This window comes from Puma concolor, chromosome E1 (assembly GCF_028749965.1).
Source record: "Puma concolor isolate L17-30 chromosome E1, mPumCon1.1.hap2, whole genome shotgun sequence".
In the NCBI taxonomy this organism is placed as follows: domain Eukaryota; kingdom Metazoa; phylum Chordata; class Mammalia; order Carnivora; family Felidae; genus Puma; species Puma concolor.
This window is the reverse complement of record NC_141680.1, coordinates 42224198-42239239: the sequence shown is the minus strand read 5'-3', so window position 1 is coordinate 42239239 and position 15042 is coordinate 42224198. Positions and strand designations below refer to the sequence as shown.

Sequence of the window (15042 nt, the reverse complement as noted above, 5' to 3'; positions counted from 1 at the left end):
ACAAATGCTTACTTCCTTCCCTCTTACTCCCTCATTCATCCAACCTTTGGCTCCCTTAAGTTGAACATTTTCCAGTACTCTTACAAGTTTAAACACTGCATTTATTAAAAAAAAAAAAAAAAAAAAAAAGAGGTAATTCTTATTGCTTAGACTCTTTATTAGCTAAATGAAGAGGCTCATACAGGTAGGGTACTTGTCGAAGCGGAGTATTTTACTTCATCTCGCAGTGCTAATCCTGTGAGGTTGTCCCGTCTAGCCGCATATTCCCCGACGTTGGCCAGCCCCGGCACCACACAGCAGCTCAGGGCGCTGCGGTAGATGCTCATGTCATGGGCGTCATACCACTCGTCTGTCTTTTCATCATAGCATTCCACGTTAAAGGTGGTGGTAAAGCCGTTAAAGCCGCCCACCACAAACAAGAGGTCGTCTACCACCTCGATGCCAAAATTGCTACGAGGATTAAACATAGTGGGTATCGTGCGCCAAGTGTTAGCTACTGGGCTGTAGGCTTCCGCACTCCTAAGTCGATTTGCTCCGTCAAAGCCACCTACCTATGGACGGCAAGGGAAACATGGTTGACTGTGAGCCATTGCTTCTGTTCACCAAGGAAGAGGCCTTCAGGCCTTCTTGGGGGGGGGGGGGACGACCAGTGATTTCATACCTCCCGCTTTCCAAATGCTGGCCGATAATAGCGTAAACCAATTTGCGAACAAAAAATCCAGAGCTATCGTTTCTGTGTGGTACAAGATAAACTCACCGCATATACGTGTTCTCCGTAGGCAATTACGCCTATTCCACTCCTCCTGCTTCTCATGGGTGCTATGACTGTCCACTGATTGCTCTCAGTGTTGTACACTTCTGCTGTGAACAGGCACTCATTTCCATTAAAACCACCACATATGTAGACCTGTGTGACGAGGGGCCCATGGTTATTAAAATCGTTACCTCTGGGGAGCAGAAAGAAAGGGTGTACGCATGGTGGTGGCAAAGGGACCCCTCTGATACCAGTCCGTACACTCTGAGTATCTTTTTCCCACGTGTGCACACGTCGCTTTTCTCGTTGAATGTTTATTTTGAGAGCGTGTGAGAGGGGAAGGGGCGGGGCGGGGGGGAAGAGCAGTGGACAGAGGATCTGAAGCGGGCTCTGCACTGACAAGAGAGCCCAATGTGGGGCCGGAACCCGTGAACCGTGAGATCATGACCATCGTGACCTGAGCCGAAGTTGGACGCTTAACCGACTGAGCCACCCAGGTGTCCCGCCCCACATGTATTGCTTTTTAGTGAGTAAAACCTAAAAGGACAGTTACAAAGGGGCACTAGTTGCGGAGTCAGTACTGCAGCGTGGGTGCTGCCACGTCTATTTTCCATCCACCCCCAAACAAGTACTTCTGGGCCTGGTCTGCCCCCTCCCAATTCTTACCTTCCCATAGAGCGTGGTGGCACTGGCGTCACTCCTCTGCTCATGCATGGGGGCGATGAGCGTCCACTGGTTGGTCTCTGGTTCATAGCGCTCAGCAGTGTTGAGACGCACGTAGCCGTCAAATCCTCCCATGGCATAAATAAAATTGCTGAGGACTGTCACACTGACGTAACAACGACGGGAGTGCATCGGGGCCACCTGGTGCCACGTTTTCTTGACTGGGTCAAAACGCTTAACGCTATTGAAATAGTCTACACTGTCAAACCCCCCAATGATATAAACGTAACCTTTCAAATAGGCTGCCCCATGGTAGGCACGGGGACTCTCTTCCTCACAAGTGACATTCACCCATCTGTCTGCCCGAGCATCATATGCCTCAATGGCATTGGTGGGGCTCCCACCACTCCAGCCACCGATTGCAAATAGGATGGCGTAGGGCAGGCGGGGCCTGGTGAGTGGGTTGGTGAAGTCAGAATTGGAGGGTCCATTCATGTTTAGATCATACATGGCCTTTAGGGCATTAATGATGACTGGCTTGCATTCCTCACTGTCTTTGACGTAGTCGTTCATCTTAACATTGTTCATGAAGTACTCAGCATGCATTAGGGCCAGGCGAACCTGAGAAGGAAACACAGAAAGTCAGATGAGGTGAAGGTACCTGGAAAACCCATGTCCTTAACTCCCTGTTTACAGTCTGCCTTTGAATTGCAGCAGGGTCCTATTTTACTTTGTGTTTGTTTACTTGTGTTTACTTTGTGTTTACAGCTCACAGTTTTAAATATTTGTTTTTCAGATGTGGTATACATTTGGATGCTGACAATGAGCTAGATAGAAGGTCACAGAGCTAGCCCCTTCCTTGGCCACTGGGCAGTACTATTAGACCATAAAAGGCCGTGGCAATTGTTCAGTCATTGAATATTTACGTTTCTCTGTATAAATAACACAAATTAGCCCCGGATGGCTACAATTGTGTATAACACTCGTGGTTTGGTGTCTAGTCCCACTTCTGCCTGGGGTTTGGGGAAACTCACAAGAAAAAAGGGTGAAAAGAAGGCCCTTTAGAATTCTTTTGAAGGCCTTGCTGTCTCTTTCCCCCACTACCAGGGAGAATTTTGGTCAAAGAATATAACAGAAGGAACTAGCAATGCCAAGAGCAAAGAAAATTGCACAATTCCACAGAATAGTAGGAGATGGCCTTCTATGTAAGTGTGTGTTAAATACGGCCCCGGAATCTGCCAAACATCTGAACGTGGCTCTTTGCACAGTCCCTCTGGGATAAATGAACCAAACATGAGCAAGTAAGCATCCCACAAAAAAATAAGTAAACTTGACCTTGGGAAGCAAAACTGAAATATGCTGCTTCCTGTTTTGGGGGTCATGAGAAATCCATTTTAAAATGGCCTCAAATACAGCATCTTCTTGTTTGACGTTGAGCTCGTCTTTCTCAATGATATCCTTCAGTTCACTGACTGAGAGCTCTAAAAACTCGGCCGAGACTTTCACCATCTCCTCAAAGTTGTGCAGTATGAACATGTAGGCCTTCTGCCTCAGCTCGGGGCAGTAGTAGTAGTCTGTGAACTTGCAGATGCCGATACAGTTATCCAAACACAGCTCCGACTTGAGGAACTCACAGCAACCCCTAACAATACCCATGATGTTGAATTGGTCTGCAGCAGCCAGCAGTTTCTCCACATTGTCCGGCGTGATAGGGATGGTCCGGGTGTATGCATATTCAATAATTAGCTTCATCATGTCCGGGGAAATGCCAGGAATGTTGTATACCTTCTTTTCGGTGTTGTTCCAGCCACTTGTAAACAAAGCTCTGGAAAGAAGAAAGAAACTAGTAGCCACTGAAACATTTCTCTCCAGTTTCTCCCCCACCTTTGTTTGTTGAGAGTTTGGAAATTTCCCAGCTAGTGCACAGTGAGTATGCCGGAAACAAATTGGTGTGAAGAAGGGGAAGGGGAGGGTAGAGTGCGTGCTTTATACAGTGGGCAAGAGAACCTTGCCAAGCACTTTGACTTTGGTCACTCTTCTTCTCCTCACGGTAACTAAAACTTTCCCCCATTTTGTGGATGGAAAAATTGGGCTCTAGACCTGGAAGTAAGACCTAGGTCTCCTCTATCCCAACTGAAGTCTACCTTCCTTCAGGAAATTAAACTTGAGCAGTAACACTTTTTTAATGAGCACTGTTAAATTGACACATAACCCAGAATCTGATCACACCTCTTACTGCTATCTCCTGGGTCCAAGCCACCACCATCTCTCACCTAGATGATTGGGAGTAACCTCCTAACTGATCCCCCTGCTTCTGCCGTTGATGCCTCTGGAGTTTACAGTTCTACCCCAACCTCCTTACGAGTTTATGTTCCTCTTCCACTCAGAACCTTCCACTGAGATCCCTTCTGGCTCAGAGTATTATTATACAAAGCGCTTCTCAGGGAGCACAGAAGTCCTCTGAGATCGGGACCAGTAATACCTCTGGCCACTTCCTCCCACCTTCCCCCTTATTCCATTCCAGTCCCACTCGCCTTGCTTTCCTTGAATGCACCCAGAGGTGCTTCATTTTTGGTCCTTTGTATATGCTGTTGCCTCTTCCTGGAAGGCTTCCCCTCTGCAGACCTCATTTCTCACTCCCACATCCCCTTAAAGTCTTTGCTCAAATGTCATTTTGTCCGCAAAGAGATCATCCTGTTTAAAATCACCACCCTCCTCTCCATACCTTCCTTTTCTCCCCCAGCACTTAATCTGCTTTGTGTTTTATTTATTGAACGCCTGTTCCTCCTACTAGAAGGTAAGCTTCATGAGAACAGAAATATTTCTCTCTTTATTCATCATTTCCAGTACCCAGAATAGTGCCCGTCACAAAATAAGCACTCAATAAATAATTATCAAATGAACAAATGACTACGATCCCAAAACTATGTATTGGGCTCCTACTGTAGAGCTAGGTACTTTTTAAGTTGTTGAACAGGACAGAAGTCCCTACCCTAATAAATTTTTGCTTCCTTTTTCTAGGTGGTTTAAAGAAATATGGATCAGATTCTTCTCTAGAGCAGGGGTCTACAAACCTATAGCCTCTGGGCCAGATTCGACCCACCTCTTTTTTTTGTACCGCCCATAAGCTAAGAATGTTTTTCACATTTTTAAATGGGGGGAACAGAATACAAAGATTCTGTGACACCTGGAAATTGTAATAAATTCAAATTTCTGTGTCCGTAAATAATTTTATTGGAACACAGCCATGCCCTTTCATTTAGTATTGCCTATGGCTGCCCTCCCACTATAAAGGCAAAGTATAGTCATTGTGACAGAGGCCGTATGGCCTGCAAGCCTTAAAATATTCAGTCTCCGGTCTTTTTGTAGACCCTGTTGTAGGTCTAGATGAATGAGCATTTTTAGCAACAGATGGGACACATTTATCATATGTTCGTCGGAATTGATTACTCAAACATTTTCGGCTCATGAACAAAATAGCTCTGCCATTTCCTGGGTGACAGTGGTTGTGGCCTAAACTCCCTTTATCTTCTGGTAAATATTTCCTTGATGCTTTCCCGAATCCTCCTTCCCATCTCCTCAATCCTTGTTAATTTATCACCCTGTTTGAGATGGTCTCTACTGGGATAGGGGCACAGGGGGCAGCTGAAGGGGCACTGTCCTCTAGGTTTAAATAGGAAATCCACTATGGTTGCCTTCCCAAAGGTATGCTAGGGTGAGAATCAAAGGGAAAAAAGCACCTGGCCCACCAATAGTTGGTTGGAATCCAGTTGAAAACCAGAGAGAAGAGGCCCCAGCCCCAGTTGTGTCTCTTCAGAAGAGACACAGGAAGACAAAGGAACCAGGCTACAGGAGCCCAGGGTTTTGACAGTGTCCCTCATGTAAGGTGACAGGTTGGGAAACATGAAATGAACCAAAATGTCTCAGAATAAGCCCAAGTACCCCTTCGGCTTAGTTTGGCAACCCTGTTATACCTAAAGTAGGAACTGCAGCTACAGAGGATGTTCTTGTGGGCATTGAACTCAAAGCCATTGACCTTGATGACCACGTCGCAGAGCTTGCCCTCCAGTCTAAGCTCGTTAAAGATCTCACAGGTCATCGCGCTCATCTTCCTCTCCATGTGAGGCTGGTGGAAACGTGTGGAGGCCGCCGCGCTCTCCATCTCCATGGCACCCTGGGACCAGTGGAGAGAGACTGCTCTCCTAGGGTGTCGGGAGGGTTGTGGGGGGCCCCTTTAGCCTGCTGTCGCTCCTTTTCCCTACTACATCTTTCATATAGGGCCCATCAGGCAGCCCAAGTTCCAGGATCCTGGGCTCGCAGTGAGCTCACTCTCAGGATTGTGCTCTCAGATTCTGGAACTCTCTCCTGTCCCTGTCTTCCTTCCTTCTCCCCTCCCCCACCATTCAGGCTGAAGGCCACCCCACACCTTCCGAGCCCTTGAATCCAGAACAGGACTGTGATCACCCACACCATATAAGAGTTTTTATTTATTCTAGTTCCTGTTGCCCACTTCAGTTGTCCAGTTCTGGATGAGTGTAGCATCAAGCTGCCCTCTTCCACTGCTGAGCACTTGTCTCCCCAGACCCTCAATTCCAGGAAACCGAGTCAGAGGAGGCAGAAGGGAGTAAAGCTGATTAGAGTTCACGCTGGCCCAGCTGTCCAGGGCCTTCCTGCCCTGCGGACTTGTGTCAGCCGCTCGTTTTCTTCTGTGATGAGGAGTGGGGCCGGTTAAGGACCTTCTGGATGTTTTCCAGAAATCACTCTATGGCTCCTTCAGATCCGCTCCTTTCCTGCGGCTTTTTTGTCATGCAAACTTTAAGTCGGGAAACGACCTTTCCGGCCAGGGGTTTTGCTCTAGGCAGTGGTACCCGGTAACCCCAGCTCTTGGGACCCTCACCCGCTTCAACACAGAGCTCTCAGCCGGGGTGCTCCCCGGCGCGGGCGCCTCCCGCCCCCGGCCCCGCCTGCCGCCCGGCCCTCAGCCCGCGGTCCCTCGGCCACCGGCGGCCGGCGACGCCTGCGCAGTGCGGCGGCGGGGCGGTCGTTGTCCCGGCGCCGTCGTCCCGGCAGCGAGCGCCATGGCAGAGGAGGTGAGGCGGGAGGAAGCGTCCGGCGTGGGGCGTGGGGCGGGCCCCGACCCCCGGGGCGCTCCGAGGCCCCCAGCGGGCCGCCTGGGCCGCGCCGCGCCACCCCGGCCAGTAGGCGCCGCGGGCCAGGCCGAGCCCCTCCTCCGCTCCCCGCACCCCGCCCGGCCTCGCAGGCCTGTCGAGCCGGCCCCGGGCTCCCCCTGGGCCCAACGCGGTGCGGGGGTCAGCGCTTCTCTCGGGTCTCGGGACAGGTGAGCACCCTGATGAAGGCCACGGTCCTGATGCGGCAGCCCGGGCGGGTGCAGGAGATCGTGGGCGCCCTCCGCAGGGGCGGGGGAGACCGCTTACAGGTATGGCCCGGGGGGCGAGGTGGGGCGGCTGGGGAGGTGACCTGCCCAGGGGGCCTGCCGGCGCTGCGGCGGACACTGCATGCCCTCAGCCCCTAGAAATGGCCAGCGGCCTGGGGGGCAAGCAGGCTGACCCGCCCGATTTGCCCTGGGTTAGAGCCCACCTGCCCGAAAACCTAGATTTCAAATTTGTCAGTCATGCCCTGCGGCTGCTTCCTCTAATTAGGTCGAAAGCACCCAGCACCAGGCCCTGAGGCCTTATTTCCACACTAGCCCGGCCAAAGGGCTCCCCAGGAAGCTGCAGATATGGAGATGGGTCACCTTGGGAAGGACCCAGGGCATAGAGATGGCAAGGCAAGAGTCAGAGTCCTGTCAGCCTCCACCAAGAGGCTGGGCCTCCTCAGGCTTAGCAGGCTACTACCTAGGATTAGTTCTCCCTTCCCCCCTCTGGCCTTTCCTAGCTCCTGCAGGGCTTTGCCCACTGGCTGGGCCCTGAGCTGTTTTGCCTTGCATAATCTTCCCCCACCAGACAGTGGAAGGAGCCTGTGTAGACAGCATCTCTCTTTTGCATTTTAGGTTATTTCTGATTTTGACATGACCTTGAGCAGGTTTGCATATAACGGAAAGCGATGCCCTTCTTCTTACAGTAAGTCACATACTAGCTTGCTTTGTGGGGCTTAACAAGATGGTGGCTCCTAAGTGGCAAATAAAAGGAGTTCTGTGTTTTTGCAGACATTCTGGATAACAGCAAGATCATCAGTGAGGAGTGCCGGAATGAGGTACGCCACCCCGCTTTGTTCAGAGACTGCTATCAGGTGCTACTGCAGATGGTTCTTGGTGGCTCAGGTGGACCTTGTGTCATACACTGGGGTAGTGTTTCCTTTATGTCCGACACATGTGATGATTGGTGGTTAGAATATGGATGTGATGTCTGTTGCTAGCTGTGGAGTTTACAAGGGACTTCAACATTTTCTATTTAATCCTCCCGCAACTCCGAGGGGTGGATAGAACCATTATTACCTCCATTTAACAGATGAGAAAACAGGGGCGCCTGGGTGGCTCAGTCGGTTAAGCGGCCGACTTCGGCTCAGGTCATGATCTCGCGGTCCGTGGGTTCGAACCCCGCGTCGGGCTCTGTGCTGACAGCTCAGAGCCTGGAGCCCGTTTCAGATTCTGTGTCTCCCTCTCTCTGACCCTCCCCCGTTCATGCTCTGTCTCTCTCTTTCTCAAAATGAATAAACGTTAAAAAAATTTTTTTGAAAACAGAGGCTTGGAAAGGAGAAGCATATGTCATTCAAGGGTCATATGGCAAGACATGGAGAGCCTGGTTTTCCCATAGATCCGATTCTGTCCCAAACTCACTTGACTGCATTGTGCTGTTTCTTTGATGATATAAAGAATAGAGCCGGGCCCGCTGTGCATTTCTCTGCTGAGCTCTTGCTGCCGAGTACCTCTGTCATTTAGCTTCCTTTCATTAGGAAATTCACTAAGTTATATACTAAGTGGTCTTTCGGTCTGTCCTATTGGTCAGCTTTTCCAATACTCCGTCATGATTGCTTGCTGTTAAGATAGGCAACAAATTCTAGATAACTCTTCCTTTTCTAAAACCTGTCTCTCTGAGATACACTTTTAGCTTTACATAAGTTCTCACACCGATTACCTTTAGCAAGTCACTTTTTGTGGCTCCTCATGTGTCTGATCTTATCAGCTTCCAGAAAGCTGTATCCACAAATATAACAGCAGGTTTGGGTCCCCTCTCTAGGATAATGAGGCTAGGGAAAACTAAGATTCTGGGTGTTGATGAGCTCCTGAAAAAAGTCATAAAGCAAAGCTTATGGATGAAATCTTTTTTCTTTTTTAAAAATGCTATTCTTGGGGCGCCTGGGTGGCACAGTCGGTTGAGCGTCCGACTTCAGCCAGGTCACGATCTCGCGGTCCGTGAGTTCGAGCCCCGCGTCGGGCTCTGGGCTGACGGCTCAGAGCCTGGAGCCTGTTTCCGATTCTGTGTCTCCCTCTCTCTCTGCCCCTCCCCCATTCATGCTCTGTCTCTCTCTGTCCCAAAAAGAAATAAACGTTGAAAAAAAAAATTTTTTTGAAAAAAAAAAATGCTATTCTTCTGTTGAATTCTCTTATGCTTTTAGAAGACTGTTCTCACACACACCCCCAAAAACGCACACATTGAGAACCTCAATACATTTCGGGAGCTTTCTCCCCTTGTCTGTGATCTTTGTACTTAACTCTCTTTTGGAACTGTGGTCAGGGACTCCACATTAGCTCTCATAATATTCTGAGATTGTGCCTGTATTAAAATTAAAATCCTTTACCCAATTGGTTCCCGTTTTTATTGGGTGCTGTTATTGACGGACTCTGTGTGACACATGGCTCCCGACGTGGCCTCCCTAGCCAACGTGCCTGGCCTGTGGAAGGAAATCTTAGTAAGAAGAAGTACATGTACCTCCTCGCGAGGTGGTTCACCCGATGTTGGTGTTGTGTTGGTTATCCACTAACACGCTGGGTCCCAAACTTGACTTCTATGATTTTTCTACTTCCATTTCCATGATTTTTGCCATATCTTGGTGATTTTTACTACATATTTTACTTTAAATTGGCCTATGATTAAAAATCTGAATGCAGTTCACTTAGAAAAGAAACAACCTTTGTGAAAGCATGAGTTTGATGTGCTAGGGTGTTTTTTTTTTCTTTTTTCCTTAATACGCACTAGAATGAATCTAAAACTACTAAAATGAAAACTGCTTATCCACGTACCCCCTAAAGTCACCTCGCCTCCCCCCTGAGAAAGTGTATCCCATTTGGGGAAATATAGTTAATCCCTTCTTGCTGGTTAAACCCTGCTGACTGAGCTAGTGAGAACAACAAAATCCTAGTAACTTCTCACCTGATGGCAAAAGGTCTTCGTTGATTCTTAGACCTCATGGGATGACCAGCTGTGCAGATCGGTCACTCCCTCACACAGAGCTGCGTCTTCTAGGTGATTCTTTTTCTCAGGCTAATCGGTGGGACTTTGCTGGGGAAAACTTGATGCAGACTAACGGCTTTTGTCTTCATTGGGATGTTCCAGCTCAAAGCGCTCCTTCACCACTATTACCCAATTGAGATTGACCCACACCGGACCGTCAAAGAGAAGTTACCTCATATGGTAGAATGGTAAGTGACGGTGGTGTTGAGCCGCTCTTGGCCGTCATGGTGGACTGGTCCACCTATTAGAACAAACTGTCCAGCCACAGTGGGGCGACCTGTGGCCACTGCTAGAGTGGGGCCCCACTGAGAGTCTTTGGAATGAGGTAGAAGCCCCTTGGTTTGGGGGGGGATAAGTGCTTTGGGAGATAACTCTCCTATTGGAACCAGTATTGCTGGATGGAGCCCCAGTTCCCCAGAACGTGGGGGTCACCGAGGGAGGGATTCAGAAGAGTTCTGACTTCAGCAGTTAGCTCACCCAACCCTTGTTCCTGTGGCTGTGGTGTGGCTTTCTTACCCTCTTCCTTTTAAGGACAGCCAGAGTCTTCAGGAAGTGGCGTGGTGGATGAGGCCTCCCTTAATCCTTCCAGAAGGGGACTTGGCCCTGAAAAGAGAAAGGACACTTTACTTACTTAGTGATTTGAATTTGGTCTTTGGTGCGGTGTCCGTTTCTAGGTGGACCAAAGCTCACGATCTCCTGTGCCAGCAGAAGATTCAGAAGTTTCAGATCGCCCAGGTGGTTAGAGAGTCCAATGCAATGCTGAGGTGAGCTTCTTGCTCTGGAAACCATTTGAAACTGGTTTGCTCACCAAAAAAAGAGTCTAGGAAGGCGTAGAGGGGAGTTAGTTGCTGGGGGAGCCAGAAGAGACATAGCACCATGAGTGGCTGTTGCAAAGAAGGTCTTGCTTTTCCTCTCGGGATACAGCTGAAGGATTTCCCGCCTTGGGTGCATCCTAGGAAGCTGTCTATTGCCAGTGGATATATTATGAATATGACCAAGCCTTGCTCTCCTAGAACAAACAGCATCTAGCTCATTTTCTCCAATGGTAAAAAGACACTGGGGTCACCATGGTGGCTGGCGTTCTTAATCTAGACATGGGAGTTGGCTGGCCTGGGACGCTTGATCATTAGTGGCCTTCCCAGTGCAGCTCTCTCTGCTGGCATGTTTACTGGAGGAGGGGTGAGGGCACAGAGAGGGAAGAGCCTGCTCTCGAGGATTGGGTGTCCTAACTGGGGAGAGCCATGAAAAGCCAAGAGAGTAGAGACACATGCAGATCCAGTAAGTGCCTGGGTGGGGTTGGGGTGTTACCTCAATGAAGCTGCCCCAGAGAGCTGCCTGGTTGTATTTTGCTGGAACAAAATAAGGCAGAAACCAACCAACCAACCAAAAGCCCATTTATATGAAGTTCAAGGATAGGCACAGCTAATCAGCGGTGATATGAAGGGAGAATGAGAGGGGATGGCGTTGGTTGGGAAGGGACAGAAGGGAACCTTGATCTGGTTAGTAAGTACACAGGTGTATACATATGTAAATATTAGTTGAGTCGAACACTTAAGATTAGTGCACGTTAACCATTTACTACATGTATTTTATGCCGCAATCTAAAATGTTTTTAAAAAGAAAAAACTTAAAAATATATCACCCAAGGAGAAAAGAAAGACTGGTGGAAGAGGCGGAATCCATTCATCTCTTTTCAGGGAGGGATACAAGACATTCTTCAACACCCTCTACCAGAACAACATTCCCCTGTTCATCTTTTCTGCGGGCATTGGTGATATCCTGGAGGAGATTATCCGACAGATGAAAGTGTTCCACCCCAACATCCACATTGTGTCTAACTACATGGACTTTGATGAAGACGTGAGCCAGATCTTCTTTAGGCTGGGGATGGAGAGGGATGGGGACCGCCAGCCCTGGGGGCAGCACCCGCAACGTTAGCCCTGACCTGGGGAGGGAAGGGAGGGAAGGCATGCTGGCTTCTTGCTTCAGGCAGTTATTTCTTTCTTTATGCCAGCCAGAGACCGTTATTTCCTCTTTATTTTTGTTTTTGTTTATTTTTTAGAAAGAGAGCACGTGCATGCGCGTGCACAAGTCGGGAAAGGGCAGAGAGAGAGGGGCGGGGGCCCGAAGCAGGCTCCAGGCTCTGAGCTGTCAGCACAGAGCCGGACGCGGGGCCCAAACCCACGAACCCGTGAGATCATGACCTGAGCTGAAGTTGGATGCTTAAGCCACTGAGCCATCCTGGCGCCCCCTAGAGACAGTTACTTCTGAAGGACCTACCTTTTGGTGTTTGGCTGACAGCTCTCTGCCCCGGGGTTCAGCCAGGCCCCATGTCACTGCCCTAGGTCCTATGCCATCCTAGGTACTCAAGGGCTTAGACTTTGACTTGTTTTCCTAGAGCCAGAGGTCAGCTGCTCCAACTCACCCTTGCTCTGACTTCTTCCCCTTAAAACCAATGGCTGGAATTTTCGTCCCTTAAACCTGTGGCGAGGACGTGGCCCGCAGCTGGGGTTAGCACACATGTAGCCTGAACAGCGCCTGTGTCATGGGTTTCATGCTTCCACCAGAGTAGGTGATCAATACTATTTGGTGGTCCTTGTTTGTTGGAATCAGGGGTAACAACTTCTTTTTTTTGTAAAAGGCCAGATAGTAAATATCTTGGGCTTTGTGGGGTGGACTTTATGATCTGTCACAACTACACAATGTAAATTTACGCAATGTAAATTCACCCTGCTGTGAAAGAACGAGCAGCCACAGACAAGATGGAAACAAATGAGCCTGGCTGTATTCCAGTAAAACGTAATTTAGAAAAACAGGCCCAGTCTGGCCTATAGGACCCAGTTTGCCGACCCCTGGTTTAGACTACAGCGAGGTTTTGGCATTTCTGTGGCTCGCAGGATTCCCCTTTCTCTGCGACAGAGACGGTGGAACACTGGCTCTAGCTGGGTCCCTGTAGCCCTTCTGTCTGTCTCCTGATTATTTAGGGTTTCCTACAGGGATTCAAGGGCCAGCTCATACACACATACAACAAGAACAGCTCTGTTTGTGAGAACTCCGGGTACTTCCAGCAGCTTCAGGGAAAAACCAACATCCTCCTGCTGGGGGACTCCATGGGGGACCTCACTATGGCCGATGGGGTTCCTGGCGTGGAGAACATTCTCAAGATTGGCTTCTTAAATGACAAGGTGGGTATGGGACCAGACCCTATCTTAGTGGCTTGCTTCTTTTTCTTTTTTGATTTTCTTTTAAAGTTTATTTTGGGGGAGAGAGAGAGAGAGACAGAGAGAGAGACAGTGCACACATGTGAGCCCCTGAGCGTGAGCAGGGGAGGGGCAGGGAGAGAATCCCAAGCAGGCTCCACCATGTCAGCACAGAGCCCAATGCAGGTCGATCTCAACCCAACCATGAGATCATGACCTGAGCCGAAATCAAGAATCAGATGCTAAACCAGCTGAGCCACACAGGCGCCCTGGCTTGTTCCTTTTTCAGTCCCTGTTAACTAATGCCTAGCGAACACCTTCTGTGTGCTAGTCACTGTTAAGTATTAGAGGTACTAAGGTGAGCTACGAGCCATGTCCGCAGGAAAACAAAAGAGATACCCCGTGATGACAGCTGGGTTCGGCACATGGCATGACAGTGGGACTCAGAGACAGGGTCACTGGAGCCTGCACTTACTATTTGGTGCCACCATGTTCCAGGTGTTTTAGCCCATTTAATCCCTACAGCAACTTTTTGAGGTAGAGACTAATATGCCTTGTTTTACAGATGGGGAAACTGAGGCAAGGAGGTTCATCTGCCCACGGTGACATAGTTTAGGAACTGGTAGAGCTGATTAAAGTCCTCCTAAGTCATACCTGTAAGATATGATTGAAATAGGAGATGTCAGTATTCAGGAGGTGGGCTTGCAGTTCAGAGAACAAAAATACAAGGACAGACCAGAGGCTGACAGGGGGTGAAATGGTCAAAAGGGGGCACAGTATGGTGTCAGGGTCGAAGGCCACCAGTCCTCCCCTCAGCCAGCAGGGGCTGAAGACCTCCAGAGTGCTTGAGCCTTGGGAAAACTCAATCCAGATGGGTTAGAAGTACATCTGGTTTTTAAATTTCAATCCTTGTGCTGTCCTTTGGACATTGACCCAAGGGTCAATTGTGGCACCCTGTACCCACTGCCATCCAAAGGGCAGGTCCCTGTAACATCGAGCTGCAGCTCGGATGCCCTCCCTCCCCTGCCCCGGGTGCCAGGGAGGCAGAGGCAGAAGTCGGGGCATTCTGGGGCCTCTCGATCTTCCCTTCCCCGGGGCAGGTGGCAGAGCGGCGGGAACGCTACATGGACTCCTATGACATCGTGCTGGAGAAGGATGAGACGCTGGACGTGGTCAACGGGCTCCTGCAGCACATCCTGCACCGCGGGGACTGGATAGAGATGCAGGGCTCCTGAGTGCAGGCCGGGGTCAGGCGCAGGGGGCTGTGGAGAGGTGGGAGCCTCGCCAAGAGGCCCTCCTGCTGAGGGCGCTGCTTCTCCCAGGGCGGGCAGTGAACAGTCCAGGGTGGTGCGGCTGGGGAGCCTGTGCCCCTCCCTCCCCTCCCAGCGCCCAGGCTCCAGGCTCCAGGCTCCGGGAAGCCCTGCCCGGCAGTGGGAGGGCCCACCAGGTGAACACGGGACCTGCAGGGTGTTCCCACTCTTACTAGGGACCATCTAGCCCAGGGGTTCTTTTTTCCCCAAATTTTTAAACGCGGAAAGCTGTTCTTTAAACAAATCTAATGTGTGAAACAGATCTAAATAAAAAAAAAAGGGAAAAAAACCCCAGCTGTTCTGATTCAGGGGGTGCAGGGCAGAGCCCGTACCTCTTGGTTTTGGAGGAGCAGGAATCTCCAAGAAGCCACTAGGGCTCTATGGCACAGAATTTCAAAACCACCAAATTCACAGGCACCTGGCTGGCTCAGGCAGTGGAGCGTGTGCCTCTTGATCTCGGAGTTATGAGTTCGAATCCCACGCTGGCTGTAGAGATCACTTAAAAAAATAAAGTATTAAAACAACAACAACAACAACACTGAATTCACCCACAAGACCCTCTGAGCATGAAACGTGCTTGGGGGTCAGGGTGGGCAGGCGGGGTTGGAAGGATGTGTTTCTGACCTGGAATGGTTTGACTTTAGGCTGAGGTATCCATTAAACTTGAAATCCCACTGGGATTGGTGGGATCTGGCCAATCCTAT

At 49.8% G+C, this 15042-nt stretch overlaps 2 protein-coding genes and 1 long non-coding RNA gene across 4 annotated transcripts; 2 read left to right on the top strand and 1 right to left on the bottom strand.

Annotated features, from left to right (window-relative positions):
* Positions 1 to 133: 133 nt before the first annotated feature.
* KLHL10 (kelch like family member 10) lies at positions 134 to 5746 on the bottom strand. The gene is made up of 5 exons (XM_086687312.1): positions 5392 to 5746; positions 2753 to 3242; positions 1421 to 2038; positions 758 to 907; positions 134 to 551 (listed from the first exon to the last, which is right to left on the bottom strand). The coding sequence occupies exons 1-5, from the start codon at positions 5583 to 5585 to the stop codon at positions 177 to 179; spliced, it is 1827 nt and encodes a 608-aa protein (XP_086543438.1). The 5' UTR covers positions 5586 to 5746; the 3' UTR covers positions 134 to 176.
* Positions 673 to 4637, top strand: LOC147574363 (uncharacterized). Its single transcript, XR_015244168.1, has 2 exons — positions 673 to 3343; positions 4439 to 4637. It is a non-coding gene; the product is annotated as an uncharacterized LOC147574363 (long non-coding RNA).
* Positions 5747 to 6387: 641 nt separating the features above from the next.
* Positions 6388 to 15041, top strand: NT5C3B (5'-nucleotidase, cytosolic IIIB). Of its 2 annotated transcripts, none has more exons than XM_086687316.1 (9): positions 6388 to 6507; positions 6756 to 6854; positions 7428 to 7497; positions 7584 to 7630; positions 9931 to 10016; positions 10503 to 10592; positions 11526 to 11688; positions 12825 to 13013; positions 14129 to 15041. In XM_086687316.1, the coding sequence occupies exons 1-9, from the start codon at positions 6496 to 6498 to the stop codon at positions 14261 to 14263; spliced, it is 891 nt and encodes a 296-aa protein (XP_086543442.1). In that variant the 5' UTR covers positions 6388 to 6495; the 3' UTR covers positions 14264 to 15041. The 2 variants fall into 2 exon arrangements, with proteins under 2 accessions (XP_086543442.1, XP_025773293.1); XM_025917508.2 differs by having other exon boundaries at positions 6389 to 6507; positions 12813 to 13013.
* The last annotated feature ends 1 nt before the right edge of the window (position 15042 follows it).

What these genes read in the sequence shown, in the direction of transcription:
- KLHL10 (XM_086687312.1), bottom strand. Translation starts at nt 5,585, where the DNA reads ATGGAGATGGAGAGCGCGGCGGCCTCCACACGTTTCCACCAGCCTCAC. An exon ending in TTTCAGTTTTGCTTCCCAAG is followed by an intron (nt 2,039 to 2,752) that starts GTCAAGTTTACT and finishes TTTCCTTCTCAG; the next exon opens with GTTCGCCTGGCCCTAATGCA. An exon ending in CCACCACGCTCTATGGGAAG is followed by an intron (nt 908 to 1,420) that starts GTAAGAATTGGG and finishes CTCGTCACACAG; the next exon opens with GTCTACATATGTGGTGGTTT.
- NT5C3B (XM_025917508.2), top strand. An exon ending in GCGATGCCCTTCTTCTTACA is followed by an intron (nt 7,498 to 7,583) that starts GTAAGTCACATA and finishes GTGTTTTTGCAG; the next exon opens with ACATTCTGGATAACAGCAAG. An exon ending in GTGAGGAGTGCCGGAATGAG is followed by an intron (nt 7,631 to 9,930) that starts GTACGCCACCCC and finishes GGGATGTTCCAG; the next exon opens with CTCAAAGCGCTCCTTCACCA.